At 47.0% G+C, this 17,255-nt stretch overlaps 1 protein-coding gene and 1 non-coding gene across 2 annotated transcripts in view; one reads left to right on the top strand and one right to left on the bottom strand.

Moving 5' to 3' along the window:
• Positions 1-17,255, bottom strand: part of CDH13 (cadherin 13) — a 638,997-nt gene that overhangs the window by 382,927 nt on the left and 238,815 nt on the right. The window contains exon 3 of the mRNA XM_056862383.1: positions 14,994-15,202. Coding sequence (XP_056718361.1) covers positions 14,994-15,202 — 209 coding nt within the window. The remainder of the gene's footprint in view (positions 1-14,993; positions 15,203-17,255) is intronic.
• Positions 11,864-11,935, top strand: TRNAT-GGU (transfer RNA threonine (anticodon GGU)). The gene has a single exon. It is a non-coding gene; the product is annotated as a tRNA-Thr (tRNA).

The following is a 17,255-nucleotide window of genomic DNA, read 5'->3' as shown; positions in this document are numbered from 1 at the left end:
TCCAAGCTCTGCTCACGACCTGAGTTCGATCCCAACGGAAGTTGGTTTCAGGTAGCCGTCCCAAGGTTGACTCAGCCTTCCAGCCTTCCGAGGTCGGTAAAACGAGGACCCAGCTTGCTGGGGGTAAAGGGAAGATGACTGGGGAAGGAAACGGCAAACCACCCCGCAAACAAAGTCTGCCTGGTAAACGTCGAGATAGGACATCACCCCATGGGTCAGGAATGACCCGGTGCTTGCACACCTTTACCTTTAGTGGATGCACAGATGAGGGAGACCATCTTCATCTGCCTAGAGATTTTGGGTGGTGAGCCTGAAGAGGGTGGGGTTTGGGAAGAGGAGGGACTTCAGCGGGGCATAATGCCATAGAGTCCACCTTCCCCACTCACCAACACGAAGCCAGCTGGGTGACCTTGGGATAGTCACAGCTCTCTTCGAGCTCTCTCACACCCACCTACCTCACAGGGTGTCTGTTGTGGGGAGGGGAAGGGAAGGAGATTGTAAGTCGGTTTGAGTCTTCCTTAAGTGGTAGAGAAAGTTGGCATATAAAAACCAACTCTTGTTTTTGTTCTTCTTTTTCTTCTTGTTCTTCTTTTTGAACTTCTTGTTCTTGTTCTTCCTCTTTGTGAGTCAGAGAAACACAGCTGGGTAATACCTAATCAAGAGTTATCCTTTTGTGCTTATTACAGACTCTTAATTAGAACAAAACTTAAAAAGTCAGGGCCTGCCTCGCGTTTGTGGGCAGATCATGAATGCACAAAGGACTTCAATTAGTTCCCATCTAGTATTTCTGGTTCAGCCCTGGATAAGAAGTGTAATAACGGGAAAAGGGAGATCTGCTTTTAGACTCTCAAATGCTCTGTACCCTTCCCTGTTCTCAGAGATGGAAAAGGTGCTTAGATCTTAACGTTTGTGTCAGAACCTAATCAAAATTTAATACTGAACTCCAAATAAACGCCACTGCTGGGCGTTCCTTCATATCGCTGCCTCTCTCTTCGAATCAGTTATCCAGCCAAGCATGCTCCTGACATTGCCTGCTCTCACCGGGGGCTTCAAATGATACTTTGTTGTTGTGCATCTTTTTTTTTTCATCCCCCCATGGATGTATGAACAAAGCTTCCAGGATGTAACGAGTCAAGCTGCCAGGGCCATGCTTGAGACAGACTTCCAATGCAGGGAAAGAAGAACCAGATAAGCAGAAATCGTGCCGGGAAGAGGGTGTCGCTAAGGAGAAGGAGAATTGGTTTTTATATGCTGACTTTCTCTACCTCTTGAGGAAGGATCAAATCGCCTTACAGTCACCTTCTCTTTCCCTCCCCACAACAGACACCCTGGGAGGTAGGTGGAGCTGAGAGAGCTCTAAGAGAGGTGTGACTAGCCCAAGGTCACCCAGCTGGCTTCATATGTAGGAGTGGGGAATCAAACCTGGTTCTCCAGATTAGAGTCTGCCGCTCATGTGGGGGAGTGGGGAATCAAACCTGGTTCTCCATATCAGAGTCCACTGCTCCAAACCACCGCTCTTAACCACTACACCACACTAGAAAAGAGGAGCATGGCCTGGGGAAGCCAGGACTCAAGAGGGGCGGGGGGAGACATGCCACAATGAGAGGGAGACGGCAGAAAAGAAGAATGCCGCCACCCTAGCAAGTTTCCCTCTGACTCCTCACTGCCAGGCGTAGCCGGAGTCACGTACCACCGAACTGGGGTGAGATTATAATGCAACGCCTCGCCGCCAATCTCTCTTGTTTATGTGGCCATTAGTTCAAAGCCACAGACAAGCAATTTATTGGGTATGAAAAATGTCACCTATGGCACCCTAATTTGCATCTGAAAATTGATTTTTGTCACATTGGGATTTTAGGACAACCTCTTTTGGCAGCCAACACCGCCACAAAGCATAATAAAAATAATTATGTGGCCACAAAAGCATGTTAGGCTCACTGTAAATTTTAAGTCTCTAAAGGACGGCGCTTGGCAGGGTGTTATTGATGGGAGCGGTGGAAGAGTTACCTGGAGTAATCCTTCTTGATGATTTAACATTGACATCGAAACTTTAGAAGTGTAACTCGCAACCGCTGGCAAAGGGCGAATCGACGCTAACGGGCTCTCGTTAAGTTTAGCCAAATCTTCCCGCACTGCAGGTTCTTTCCCACAAAGGCGGTATTTGCAGGATAGTGAAAGATTGACTATTTCCCATTGCGTTTGTTCCCCAAACATGCGACAACCATTAAGTGTAGGTGTAGTTATACGAACACGAAGTGCTCGAGAATTTCACCTCGAGGTGAATTCCCTGCGAGAAGCCTAATGTGAAAATTCACTCATTCCTTCTGTACCCTGCCATGTTTTACTGCCCTTTGCAGTAACACCAAATTTACCTTTTTCTTGTTATCTTACTGATCTATGTACAGGTGCAGATGGAAGCAGGCGGACCCTGCCACATTATGTTCTACAAAAGCAGTGAAGTTGCCCTAGGTCAGGTGAATTAAACTAGCAAAACTTAGACAACTTTACATGTGGATTAAAATGGGCTTCTTTTCCCTTGGAAAATCCAATACAAGCTACCCCAGGGAATGTTATGGTTGTCAAATAATACGCTGGTGGTCCCTGGACCAAAGAGAGTCCAGCTGGCCTCGACCAGCACCAGGGCCTTTTCAGCCCTAGCCCCTGCCTGGTGGAATAGTCTAACAAGACCAGGGCCCTGAGAGACCTTAAGGAGTTCTGCAGGGCTGCAAAACACAGCTATTCCACCATGCCTATGGTTGGGACCAGCTACGGTTTCTTTCAATCAACCCTGGCCTTCCTACCCAGCATGGTGTAGAGAGTCAGCGTGGTGTAGAGAGCCAGCATGTGTAGTGGTTAAGAGTGGTGGTTTGGAGCGGTGGATTCTGATCTGGAGAACCGGGTTTGATTCCCTTCTCTTCCACATGTGCGGCAGAGGCTAATCTGGTGAACTGGATTTGTTTCCTCACTCCTCACAGGAAGCTAGCTGGGTGGTCTTGGGCTAGTCACACTCTCTCAGCCCCACCTACCTCACTGGGGAGGGGAAGGAGATTGTAAGCTAGTTTGATTCTTCCTTAAGTGGTAGAGAAAGTTTTGGGGTGGAGCATGAGGAGGGTTGGGTTTGGGGAGGGACTTCACTGTCATAGAGTCCAATTGCCAAAGCTGCCCTTTTCTCCAGAGGAACTGATCTCTATCGGCTCGAGAGCAGTTGTAATAGCAGATCTCCAGCTAGTACCTGGAGGCTGGCAACCCTACCCACACTCATATTGCCAATACTACTTACAGACCACTTTGGTTAACTTATTTACTCTGCTGGCCCAACGGATGGATTCTTTTTCACTCTCATTCGCGTGATGGACGTACTTCCTGCCAGCCCTTCTAACTAAGTGCCTCTTGTCAGGGGGTCAAGATTAATAGCTCCCGTTCCGTGTGTTGAAAAAAAAGAGAGAGACTTAATCAAGACACTCCTTGCAACTCTTGATGGCCTTGAAGTGAGTTTTCAATTAATAAACCAATCTCTAAACACAGCCTAATGCACTGTGTGCTGACAGAACAATAATTATCAATAGCAAACCGGGCTGGAAGAACCCGATACATTTAAAAATTAATATATTTTGCTCTAATTTAAACAAAACACCCCCCTACACACACACAGAGTGGCTTGATTCTGGCTGGGATCCATAAACCACTTAAGCTGACTGTGTTTGTACTTGGAACGAGCTTTGCCCTCTTCCACTCAACGGCTGCAATCCAGGCAAGAGATTGGCACAGTTCAATTCTCATGGGACCTGCAGGGCTTTAAGCAGGGCTATGCCCTAGTTTAATCATACCAAAGAATGATGTGAGAGGCTACCAAGGTGAAAGCATGGTTTGTGGCTATTTATGCTTTATTTTGAGTATATTTATTGTGAACACATGAAGCTGCCTTATACTGAATCAGACCCTGGGTCCATCAAAGTCAGTATTGTTGCTGTCTACTCAGACTGGCAGTGGCTCTCCAGGGTCTCAGGCAAAGGTCTTTTGCATCACCTACTTGCCTAGTCCCTTTAACTGGAGATGCCGGGGATTGAACCTGGGACCTTCTGCATGCCAAGCTCTACCACTGGTTGCATAAGTGGTGAGTTTTGTTGTTTGTTGTAATCTTAACAGTCAGTCTTCCTGCCCAGAAATTGTTTTTGCACTGCGCGTTCAAAGTCCGGGGGACTATCCCCCTCCCCTTCTCGACTTCTAATGGCAGACAAACCAAACTCTCCTGCAAAATGTAAAAGTCCGTTTTCATTCCCAGAGCTAGGGAATGCTCATTTTAGTCCGCAAACAAAACAGCAGGGGCCACATGCAAAATGTATAACGCTGCCAAACCAATCCAAACAAACGGAAGAAAAAGGCTCTGATCAGGAGGAGGCAAGTTTTGAAAGATGGCGAGAACAGAACTCAAGCCATTTAGACGGGAGCATAAATAATTTGTTGCTAGCATTTACGAAAAACAGCAGCCGAAAGATTATTACATTCCCTCGAATCACAGGTCGGGGCACACGGAGGCCCCAATCAGTCCTGCATTGTGCGCTGAGACACATTAAATATGCAGCGCTCCTCCGCTGTGATTAGCAGCCATTGTTTAAATCATTTCTGCCCCTGCAAAGTTAAACATTTAAGCCCAGTTTGATTGGCGAGGCAAAAACACAATCCTTCTTAAGCGCCTAGGAGGACGAGACCATGCTGAGATCGCGTGGCACCGGTCCACGGGGAGACAAAACACACCGCAAGCGAGATTGATGACTCTTCAGAAAAGGATTAGCTTTCTCCAGACCCTTTTTCTTAACCAACTGCACATAACAGTATCCGAGTTTCCTTTCTGTTAATGATCAAGTTTAACAGCGAAGGGGGGGGGGAGGAAAAGGAGGGATGCCAGGAAATGATTTAACAGTTCTGCTGAGGTCACAATCGGTGCCTAATTTCAGTACAAGCTTAGAATTATAGAATCATAGAATCATAGAGTTGGAAGGTACCACCAGGGTCATCTAGTCCAACCCCCTGCACAATGCAGGAAATTCACAACTACCTCCCCTGCAAACCCCCAGTGACCCCTACTCCATGCCCAGAAGATGGCCAAGATGCCTTCCCTCTCATCATCTGCCTAAAGCTATAAAATCACCCTTGCTGACAGATGGCCATCTAACCTCTTCTTCAAAACCTCCAGGGAAGGAGAGCTTACCACCTCCCAAGGAAGCTTGTTCACTGAGGAACCGTTCTAACTGTTAGAAAACTCTTCCTAATATCTAGATGGAAACTCTTTTGATTTAATTGATCCAGTGCTGCATGTGAGCAAAGAATCCTTTAACAAGAAGTCTTGCAGAATTTGAGGGAGATAGCTACATTCAGAAATGGAACTGAGAAGCCGGAAACGGCTCAGGACTTCCAGTGTGGCAGAGTGGTTTGAGGATCATACCAGGATCTGGGAGACTGAGATCTCACTCCAACTATGGGATTGCCAACCTTCAGCTGGTGGGTGAAGATCTCTTGCTATTATTCACCTGGAGGAAATGGCTGCTTTGGAAGTTGGACTCTATGGCATTATAACCTATTGAAGTCCCTCCCCTCCTCAAACCCCTCCTTCCTCAGGCTCCACCCCCAAAATCTCCAGGTGTTTCTCAACCTGGAGCTGGCAACTCTATTCAACTATGAAGTTGAAGGCTGTGGATAAGTGATTCAGTATAGGAAGGGGAGAGGAGAAATTGGGAGGATGCAGGGACCTCTGAGAAGATTGGATTTCCTCTCTCCCATGAGTTCTCTCAGTTACATAAAATGTTGCAATGCTGATTTAATAGGTTCTGCTTTTAAGTCTGCTTCCAGTGTGCCTTGGCATTGTTACATGAATGTCCAATGGCCTCCTGAGATTGACAGTTTCGTTGTAAGGAAATCTACATCTCTTCTGCATTTTTAAAAAATGCTTCTCCTCACCTTTTCTTCTTAAGGTTCTTCCCTCCTTCTTTATTCCCATTTCTCCCCCTCTCTCCAAGAAGCTGAAAGGTGTCCTGAGGCTTTGACAGTTTTCTATCTCAACATTTTTCTCCCCATGTAGGAAGAATTTGTGGGGCATCACAGTTCAGCTGCTCCTGGGTGGGCCCTTCCAATCAAGCCGGTATAACTGGCCCCCTGACAAAGAAAGCACAGACCTCCCACCAAGGATGATGATCTGCCGAGGTATTTGACAACTCCCCTAATTTAGCAGTCTCAGGGAGGCAAGACCAAAACAGACACAGACAACCCAGGAACATGAGAGCTGCACAGAGAATCCAGCCTGAAACTCAAGGTGAGAAAATATGTCCTTAGCCTCCACCAAAACACATGCTGGGAGAGCAACCTCATATCATAGCATTCAAACTGTGAAATTTCTAAAAATATCAGAACCTGACTATGGCTTAAGGTTGCCAACCTCCAGATCTCCCAGAATTACAACTGCTCTCCAAACTACAAAGATCAGTTCCCCGGATGGAAATGGCGGCTTTGCTGGACAGCCTCTATGGCTGAGATTCCCTCCCCAAATTCGGACCTTGCCAGGCTTCACCCCCAAATTGCCATGAATTTCCCAACCCGGAGATGGCAACCCTACTGGTCCCTCGCTCTTCCCCTGAATGTCAAACTTCCATCTATCGAAGTCCATTAACAATTGGTTTTCTCACATGTAGAATAGCTACCTAGGGAGGTGGTGAGCTCCCCCTCACTGGCAGTCTTTAAGCAGAGGCTGGACAAACACTTGTCAGGGATACTCTAGGCTGATCCTGCATTGAGCAGGGGGTGGAACTAGATGGCCTGTATGGACCCTTCCAACTCTATGATTCTATATTCTGTAATTTTACCAGAATTCCCAAAAAGAGCAGGAGTCTGTGAGGAAATATTTGAAATATTAGAATTATAGAGTTGGAAGGGACCGCCAGGGTCATCTAGTCCAACTTGCAATGCATTCATGGGAAATTGAGTTTTCCCATGAATCATTGGAGAGGAATTGGCCATTACAGACTGTGAAAAGTAAGTCTTTTAAAAATTCTCCTGGGGGGTATTTTTGGAGGTAGAGTCGCCAAATTTGTCACATAGCTTCAAGGGACTCTCCTTGCATGAACTGCAAAGTTTGGTAAAGTTTGGGACAAGGAGTGTGATTTTATGTGGTCTAAAAGGGGTCACCCCCTCCTCCATAGAGAAATATGGTATAGTTTACAATGCTTCTCTATAGAGGAGGGGGGCAAACCCTTCTGGACCCCATAAAATTGGACCCCCTGACTCAATCTTCACCAAACTTTGGGGTTCATGCAAGAAGAGTCCCTTTAGGCTACCCTGAAAAGTTGGGAACCCTACCTCCAAAAATACCCCCACAGGTGCTTTGAAAAAAAAATCCCCATAGACTATAATGGACCTGAATTTTTCAGCAAACCCAGAAATAAAGCCGAAATACAAATTTACCGGTATGGGTATTCAGCTTATTCTGGGTTTACAAAAAAAAAAAAAAAAATAGGGCCCAATAAACCTGAACCCAAAATTTACAGATTTTATTTTTTTGCCCAACTCTACTAATGACTCATAGGAATGTAGTCTCCTCAGACTGCCTGGCAAAACTACATTTCCCATGCTCCCTAGCATCTTGGAGGCTATCACAACTTTTCAATGCACCTACAGTGAGGGAAAAAAGTATCTGACTTTTGTCTTCTGGGTTTCTGGGGGTTTTCCTGTTGTTATTCTGTCTCTCACAGCTACAACAAACCTACCATTAAAATTATGGACTGGTCATTTCTTCGTCAGAGGGCAAACGGGCAAATTTAGCAGGGGATCAAATACTTTTTTCCCTCACTGTAGGAGGAAGGGACACCGGCACAAACGTCTCCTTATTGCTACTCACTTGGAAGCCAGATGAATGGGAAGGGAATGTGAAGATCAGGGCACGGTTTGTTGACTCACACGGCTCTCTGGTTTAGGCAGTCTCATCCAAATCCTTTCCTTCCCTGGCAAATGTAGCCAGAGCATCCCACATTTGCCAGGATGAGGAACAAGCAGTTTCTGAGGTGCTGCCTTGAAGCACCTCACGTGTCACGTTCAAACTTTCTTTACTGGAGCAGGTACAAAGCGCAGAGGAAGATTTAAAAAGAAGATGCAGCAGCATGCAGGATTGGGAGAGAATTCAGGGTCAGAAAACGTGTTCAAGGATTGAGCGTTAGGTGCCCCCAGCGCTCGGAGAAATGTTAATGTAGGATTGAAGAAGAGGATTGAATGCCTGGGCTCTGTAGCTCAGAATCGCTCGTGGCCCAAGACAAGTAGTTTTGAAAAGAGGCTCATAGAGCAGCACAGTTACAGAAACTGTTGTTCAACAATAATATTTTTAAAGGGGGGAATTGGGAGCTCCAGGAACTTGCGCAATTTCATTCTGAATGGCATTTCTTGTCTCTGTCCCAGAAGCTTAAGGGAACTAGGATGGGATTGACAGGAATTTCAAAAGCGGCAGCTGGTGACGCAGCTCCTGGAATGCATGAAGGCATGAAGCTGCCTTATACAGAATCAGACCATCAGTCCATCAAGTTCAGCCTTGTCTGCTCAGACTGGCAGCAGCTCTCCTGGGTCTCAGGGTGAGGTTTTTAACTCTACCTACTACCTTCTAAGTGGAGATGCTGGGGATTGAACCTGGGACTTTCTACATACCAAACAGATGCTCTGCCACTGAGCCATGGTCCATCCCCATCAGGAAGGTAGGGTTCATAAAGACTGGAGGCTTGGATATGGATTCTGCTGTATTCCCAAAGATCTCAGCAGAATATTGTCGAAGGCTTTCACGGTCAGAGTCCATTGGTTCTTGTAGGTTATCCGGGCTGTGTAACCGTGGTCTTGGAATAAGCAGAATTCAACAGGGACCAGATTTGAGAATCTGATTCAGAAAAAAACTGTTTCCGATTTTTTTAAAAAATACCTTGGCCTGCCAATCTCAGTTCCAAATCGAGCAAGGAGCTCAGCACTCACTTTTTTTTTTGGTGGGGGAGGGCAGAACCAAACAATGAGGTCAAGATTAAGGTACCCAACAGTGCCTTAGCAAACGTGAGAAAATTTGGGTGGTGGTTCCTAGGGAAGCTGGAGTTTGGGGAGGATGCAATGTCACTTCCAAGCTGCATCCTCTATTGTCAATGCTATTTACCACAGAGAGTCGGGGGGAAATTCCTAGAGCATCAGTATGTGGAGGCCATTTCCCCCTCCCTCTACTCCATTCCTAAGGGAAAGGAAATTGGGGCTGGACACTAGTAATTCCCCACCGCAGGTGAGTAAATGTGAGGCCTAACTGAGATGCCACCTCCTTCTCCCACTCATTCTGCAACATGCCATAGAACACAAATGCATGATGGACTTTGGCTCAGTGGTAGAGCATCCTCTTGGCATGCCGAAGGCCCCAGGTTCAATCCCCGGCATCTCCAGTTAAAGGGACTAGGCAAGTAGGTAATGTGAAAGCCCTCAGCCTGAGACCCTGGAGAGCCACTGCCGATCTGAGTAGACAATACTGACTTTGGTGGACCAAGGGTCTGACTCAGTATAAGGCAGCTTCATGTGTTCATGTGTTCATTGCTTTTACACTCTGATTCCTCTCTCAATTTTACTGGGGAAATCCCAAGACAATTATAAGCATCAGATGATGCTGGACTTTACTACACATAAAGTGCAGAGCTAGCTGCTTCTGGTGGCAGCCACATGCTACATGACTACATGGCTGGCTCTGCCTTACACTGAATTAGATCCTTGGTTAACCAAAGTCAGTATTGTCTACTCAGACTGGCAGCAGTTCTCCAGGGTTGCAGGCAGAGGTCTTTTATATCACTTACTGACAGATCCCTGAACTGGGAATGCCTGGGATTGAACCTGGGAACTTCTGCACACCAATCAGAATCTCTGCCACTCAGCCACAGTGCCACCCTTCTCTGTATCATCCAATGTGGACAGGTGAGGTAAGTGAGAGGACAAGCAACAAGAAAGAAGAAGAAGGAGGAGGAGGAGAAGGAGGAGGAGCAGTAGTTGGTTTTTATATGCCGACTTTCTCTACCACTTAAGAAAGAATCAAACCGGTTTACAATCACCTTCCCTTACCCCTCCCCACAACACCCTGTGAGGTTGGTGGGGCTGAGAGAGCTCTAAGAGGGCTGTGACTAGCCCAAGGTCACCCAGCTGGCTTCATGTGTAGAAGTGGGGAAACCAACCCAGTTCACCAGATTAGTGTCCACTGCTCATGTGGAGGAGTGGGGAATCAAACCTGGTTCTCCAGATTAAAGTCCACCACTCCAAACCACCTCTCATAACCACTACACCACCCTGACTCTCCATTACAAGAGCACCAAGCATTGAAGAGCAAAGATGCTATGTCTGGAAAAGGTTCCAGCAGCTACAGCAGTCAGCCATCCCTTTGTCGTTGCATGGATGACAAGCAACAGACCAAAGAAAGGCAAAGCAACACAAAGTCGCATCATTATCTTCTTTGCTCGTGGGATAGTCAGTACTGGGAGATTTTCCAGGCACGGGAAAGCAGTAAGCAGTTGAAGCTAACAGCAGCTGTTCTCTGCAAGGGTCAACGGCTGCTGTTCACTGGGAGAACACCTGTTCAGTGCGCAGAAAGTCCCAGGTTCAGCCTCTGGCATCCCCAGGTAGAGTCGTTCCAATAGCAGGTGCCGAGAAAGAACTTTCTCAGCCTGAGACCCTGGAGAGCTAGCGCCAGCCAGTGTAAACAACATTGCTCTAGATGCGTCAAACGTCTGAGACACTCATAAGGCAGCCGTCTCTGTTCTAATATCAGGGGACCTATCTCCCTAATATAAAATGGCAATGCACCTTTTTAAAATGAACTAAATACATCTCCATACTCTGCGGCTCCCAATATCAGAAACAAATGTGGGAGTGAAAAAGAAAAAAACCCGCGTACATTTTTTTCCCCATTTGGATTTTGCTCATAAAACTCCTAATTGATAATCCTCTCGTTCAATTATTCTTCTCTCTTAACAGTCCCAGGGATGGATGTTGTTAGATTTAAAGGGTTCTGTGGGGAAACATGGCGAGAAGCCAGAGAGGTGCAAAACTAATTCTGTATGCCCTGAAGGAGTTGCCCCACCTATGCAACAATCCATGTTGGAAATGGAGATGGGCTTGAAATGGAGATGGGCTTGAAAAGCAATTTGTAGTGGGATATGGGAGTTTGCAAGGAAGAAGAGCAAATAAACAAATTTTGGAGTCCCGCTTTGCCCTAAAAAGATGCAAGCAAATGGTTAGTGCCTCCAATTGGCATAGTTAAAAAGGCACTTGGGAAAGAACAGCCTTTATCAGGGTGGCCAGGTACGGGTTGGGAAATACCTGGAGATTTTGGGGGCAGAGCCTGAGGAGGGCAGGGTTTGGAGAGGGGAGGGACTTCAATGCCATAGAGTCCAATTGGAACAGCAGCCATTTTCTCCAGGTGAACTGATCTTTATCGGCTGGAGATCAGTTATAATAGCAGTAGATCTGCCACCACCTGGAGGTTGGCAACCCTAGCCTTACTGCATGAGGTTTTATGCAGGGTTCTGCAGTTCCCTGGCTAGGGTTGCCAGCCCCTCGCTGGGGGCGAGGGATCCCCCACCCCTGGGATCCATCCCTGCTGCTGGCCAGCAGGGGGACTTAAAAGCAGTGGAGGAGGCCTAGGCTGCTGTAGCTGGTGATGCGGTGATGTCACTTCCGTGTGCAGAGGAAGTTATGGCATTGCGTTGCTGGAGGTGTGGCGACACTCTGGTATTTGGGCAAAACTCTATGATAAAAATGGCTTCCATCACAGCGTTTTTGTTCAAATACCAGAGGGTCCCCCGCGGTGTCAGCAGCACGATGGGGAGGGGCTGTGGCTCAGTGGCAGAGCATCTGCTTGGTATGCAGAAGGTCCCAGGTTCAATCCCTGGCATCTCCAGTTAAAGGGACTAGGCAAGTGGGTGATGTGAAAGACCCCTGCCTGAGACCCTGGAGAGCCGCTGCTGGTCTGAGTAGACAATACTGACTTTGATGGACCAAGAGTCTGATTCAGTAGAAGGCAGCTTCATGTGTTTGTGTGTTCATGTCACTTCTGCTGCATATCGGAAGCGATGTTGCCGCATCACCAGCGACAGTGGCCTGGGTGTTCCTTCCACTTCTGGTAAGTCCCCCTGCCTCCCGTGTGAACAGACTGCTGGACTTGATGGACCTTGCTCTGATCCCACATGGCCTTTCTTATGTTCTTATGTTCCCATTGGTTGCCAGGGGGCACTGGATAAAATATTAAGGACAGCCCATTAAAATGGCAAAAAAGTGTGTCCTGTAGAACTATTAGAGCTGAATCTCTCTTCCTGCCTCCTTTGCATTTAAAGTGTGCATGTGGGTCGGTGCCCATCTGGCCACAAAGAAGGTCTGTGCATAGAAAGCGAGAACACGCAGGATCCAGGAGAGGCCCTGTTCAGATCAAAGTTTTACATCAAAACACATCAGGCCAAGAAAGACTGGGGGGCGGGGGGAGTTTGTTCGGCCTTCTCTTCCGAGCGAACCTTTTCTCCTCAATGGAAGATTTAAGGCAGACTACATGAGCCTGCTGGAAATGAAATGAAGCTGCTGCCTGCCAATAGAGCTCCATTTTGAACAGAGACAATGCATCCCTCATCCTTTATAACCTCCTCATTATGGCTTCATTGTCGCCCGAAATTATAGGTCTGCAAAGGTACCTGGCTTAATTGTCTCCTAAGTCACTGTCAGGACTACCTCTGTGCTCAGCACCCCGGCACAGAAAAGAAGGTGGCCCCAGTTACCCCATTCTTTCTTGCTTGCTTGGGAAGTAAATATTTCAATCAGGCTGCAAAAGCACCGAGATCCCCTCCACCTTCTTCTTAAGGCTGAGTTCGATCGAAAGGGCAAAGATAAAGAGAGGTGATAGGAAACTGGCAACAACCAAGTGCAAATTCTTCCCGAAATGCTTATTTTTGGGTTACTCTTACAGTGCAATCGTAAGGAGAGTTACTCTCATCTCAGCCCATGCATTTCAATAGTGTAGACTGGAGAAACTCTGCACAGAATCATAGAGTTGGAAGGGGCCATACAGGCCATCTAGTCCAACCCCCTGTTCAGTGCGGATCAGCCTAGAGCATCCCTGACAAGTGCTTGACCAGCCTCTGCTTAAAGACTGCCATTGAAGGGGAGCTCACCACCTCCCTCAGTAGCTGATTTCACTGTCAAACATTTTCCCTAATATCCAGCCAGTACCTTTCCGCCTGCATTTTAAACAGGATCGCACTGTTATTGGCTTTCGTAGAACTACTTTAAACTGACCTAAATGGCCCAGGTTAGCCTGATTTCATCAGATCTTGGAAGCTAAGCAGGGTTAGCCCTGGTAAGTATTTGGCTACCAGACCACCAAAGAAGGCCAGGGTTGCTCCACAGAGGCAGGCAATGGCAAACTACCCTGGTCGTCTCTTGTCTTGACCTGGATGGCCCAGGCTAGCCCAATTTCATCCAATCTCAGAAGATAAGCAGGATCGGCCCTGGTCACTATTTGGATAATTAGAGACCACCAAGGATGTCCAGGGTTGCTACACGGAGGCAGGCAGTGGCAGGAGACCTCCTGAACCCTCGACACAATAAGGAGTTGGGAAGGAGGTGACGTTGTCTCCTTTGTGTTGCAGTTGGGGATGAGGCTGATAAAAGCCATTTAAGGGACAGCATGGGGCCCATGGCGCAAAGTGGTCAGCTGCAGTACTGCAGTCAAAAGCTCTGCTCATGACCTGAGTTCAATCCCGATGGAAGTTGGTTTCAGGTAGCCGGCTCAAGGTTGACTCAGCCTTCCATCCCTCTGAGGTTGGTAAATGAGTACCCAGCTTGCTGGGAGTAAAGTGTAGACGACTGGGGAAGGCAATGGCAAACCACCTCATGAAACATAGTCTGCCTAGTAGATGTCGGGATGTGACATCACCCCATGGGTCAGGAATGACCTGGTGCTTGCACAGGGGACCACCTTTACCTATATGCCCCACCTCCTGTTTTTGAGCACCAACAAGGGAGACAGAGGACAGCAGGAGTAACAGAGCAGGGGCACACGTGGTGGAACAAGTATGTGCTAGGAATACATTTACTGAGGGGAGGGGTGAAGGTATTTTCACATTGATCTTCCTCCCCAGTGGACCCTGCAGAGGCAGGCAATGGTCAAACCACCTCTGTGCATCTCTTGTCTTGAAAAATTTGCAGGGTCACCATAAGTAAGCTAGTACTTAATGGTCCTTTCCACCCCCAGGACTACTTGGGAGTAGACACTTCAAGGACTAAAACAAGACTTGGATACTGGCTTAAGAGGCTCCTGAAACTAATTTTTTGCTTTAGGAAAATTGTGGGAAGATGGAAGCTCAAGGACTGCACAGCTTCCATGGCCCAACATTTCTTGAGCTGCCACCTGGGGAAGGGTTTCCGGGTCCCTCTTTGTCAGCAGTGGGAGGTTTTGGGGACGGAGCCTGAGGAGGGCAGTATTTGAGGAGGGGAGGGACTTCAATGCCACAGAGTCCAATTGCCAAAGCGGCCATTTTCTTCAGGTGAACTGATCTCTATTGGCTGAAGATCAGTTGTAACAGCAGGAGATCTCCTGCTAGTACCTGGAGGTTGGGAACCCTAACTTGAGGGGCTGGCTCTGGGATCACAGAGTTGTCTGGAGTCCTAAAACCCAGGGGGTTTTGAGCACCATTATCATTCAGGACTTGGCCCCCACAAAAAGGAGGTGAAATTTTGAAGCGATGGACAAAAGGAAACCAATAAACAAAGACAGGGTTCTACAATAGTATGAGAGGTAAAGCAGAAAGGTTGTTTTCACTCCGTTCCAACCCACAGTCAAAACACAGTAAGTATATTGCAGGATTCCTTGCATCTCTAGTAAAAGAGTGAAATCACATCACAATGTAATCATGAGTCCCAGCTGCTCAACCCTCTTACCAGTAACCTTTGGTCCACATTAGGAGATTTACCTTTAAAGAACTGCGTTTTTCTTTTCCGGCTGCAATCAATACTTCCGCCATATCTTCGACCTGTGCTGACCGGGCGTGGATGTATAAGGATCGTCCTGCTTCAGACAAGTTTCTCAGTGCAACTAAAACCCCGCTGGGCTCCACCTTGAAGTCTGGGTTTGAGACTTGAAAGTTCAATTTGTGATTTCCTTGACAATCATCAAATACCACTGGAAGAGGAGCGGGGGAAAGAAGAAGAAGAAAGGGTGTCAGTCTCGAATAAATATCACATGGGTGAGTTTGTGTATTTGCTTATCCTGAAGATCTCTGGCATCAAGTGGCTAAAAAGAGAAGATGGGGGCTGGCCTTGAGGCAAATTTTAGCACTGCTATCCAGCCTTCCTTCATAAACTTCTATTGAAAGGGCTACAGGAGTAGGGCTGTGCAAAAAAAAGGTAAATTTTGGGTTCAGATTTATTGGGGCTGGTTTTTTCGGTAAACCAAATACCTATACTGGTAAAGGGGTATTTCAGTTTTATTTCTGGGTTTACCCCCCAGGGTAAAGAAGGAGTTGGAGTTGGTTTTTATATGCCGACTTTCTCTACCACTTAAGGAAGACTCAAACCGGCTTACATTCACCTTCCCTTCCCCTCCCCACAACAGACACCCTGTGAGGTGGGTGGGGCTGAGAGAGTGTGACTAGCCCAAGGTCACCCAGCTGGCTTCATGTGCAGGAGTGGGGAAACCAAACCTGGACTGCTCCAAACCACCACTCTTAACCACAGCACAATGCTGGCACTTTCCACAGGGCCTGTCAAGGCAGTAGTTAGTAGAACGGCTAAGTGTGATTTCATTTCAAACAGCGAAGTCAAAAGGAGATGTACATCCAGATTGCAATTCAATGAATTATCCGCTGTAACTGCATCAAACAAACTTGAAATATGGCATCTGCTCTGGGAACACTTCCTCCAGGTTTATAACATGAAAAACAGCAGGCAGGAACAAAATGTTTTCAGTTAATAATTATAGAGTAATCATCTTGGGCTTGGCCTGGGCATCTTTAAACTCCTTAAGGCTAGCAAAATAGTTCTGGGTAATAATTTTGTTTCATATTAAGAACCAATTCTGTCCATTTGATGGAAATTACCGGAGGATGATTGGTTTCACTATCAAGTCGCCTCCCTGAATATATGAATTTCCACACCTCAACAGGGCTGTAATTGTTATTGTGTCGATGATTGTAATTATGTTCAGCATGGGCTTTTCCTTACAGGGAGCTTATTGTATTTATGGATCTGAGATCCATCTCTAATGGGTGGCTGATCACTAAAGCTCACACTTTCTGTCAATACCGATGCAGAATTAAGGACATGATATTTACATGCACGGCACTTACATGGGGTGAGGTGGGGGGGGACAGAGCTAGAGTTACCATCCTCCAGGTGGGGCCTGGAGATCTCCTGGAATTAAGACTGATGTCCAGACTGCAAAGATCAATTCCCTCAGAGAAAATGGCTGCTTTGGAGAGTGGAGTCTATGGCATTACACCCTGCTAAGGTCCCTCCCTTCTCCAAACCCTGTTCTCCCCAGACGCCACTCCCAAAATCTCCAGGAATTTGCCAACACAGAGTTGGCAACCCTAAACAGAGCTGCCAAGAAGCCACACAATCAAGCCATCCTCCTGATGACTGGCACTCTTCTATGGGTTTCCAAGCCAAACCCAATAGGAACACTGATACAAGCCTAGCAAATGTAAAATTAGATAATCCAGCCTGTGTGTGTGTGTGTGTGTGTGTGTGTGTGTGTGTGTGTGTGTGTGAGTGAAATGCCGTCAAGTCACAGCCAACGTATGGTACCCCAGTAGGGCTTTGAAGGGAAGGGATGAACAGAGGTGTTTGCCACTGCCTTCCTCTGCATAGTGACCTCGGTATTCCTTGGTGGTCTCCCATCCAAGTGCTGAGCAGGGCTGACCCTGCTTAGCTTCTGATGAGATCAGGCTAGCCTGGGTCATCCAGGTCAGAGCCCAACCAATGTACAACTTGAGATTCTACAAAAATATAAATCCTGAGAATCTACACCAATGTACAACCGAAGGATCACCACCAATGTAAAAACCAAGAATCAAAAGCAATGTAAAAACCAAGAATCCACCACAAAAAAGAAAAACAGACACAAAGCAACTCACACAAAGGACACAACTTTGCAAAGTAATTTTTTTTAAAGTGCATATTCTAACACAATTCAACCTAGCAAACTGGGAAGCCTGGCAAGCTGGGAAGTCTGA

The sequence above is a fragment of the Euleptes europaea genome, chromosome 17 (assembly GCF_029931775.1).
Source record: "Euleptes europaea isolate rEulEur1 chromosome 17, rEulEur1.hap1, whole genome shotgun sequence".
NCBI classification, from domain to species: domain Eukaryota; kingdom Metazoa; phylum Chordata; class Lepidosauria; order Squamata; family Sphaerodactylidae; genus Euleptes; species Euleptes europaea.
This window is presented reverse-complemented; position numbering and strand designations above follow the sequence as displayed.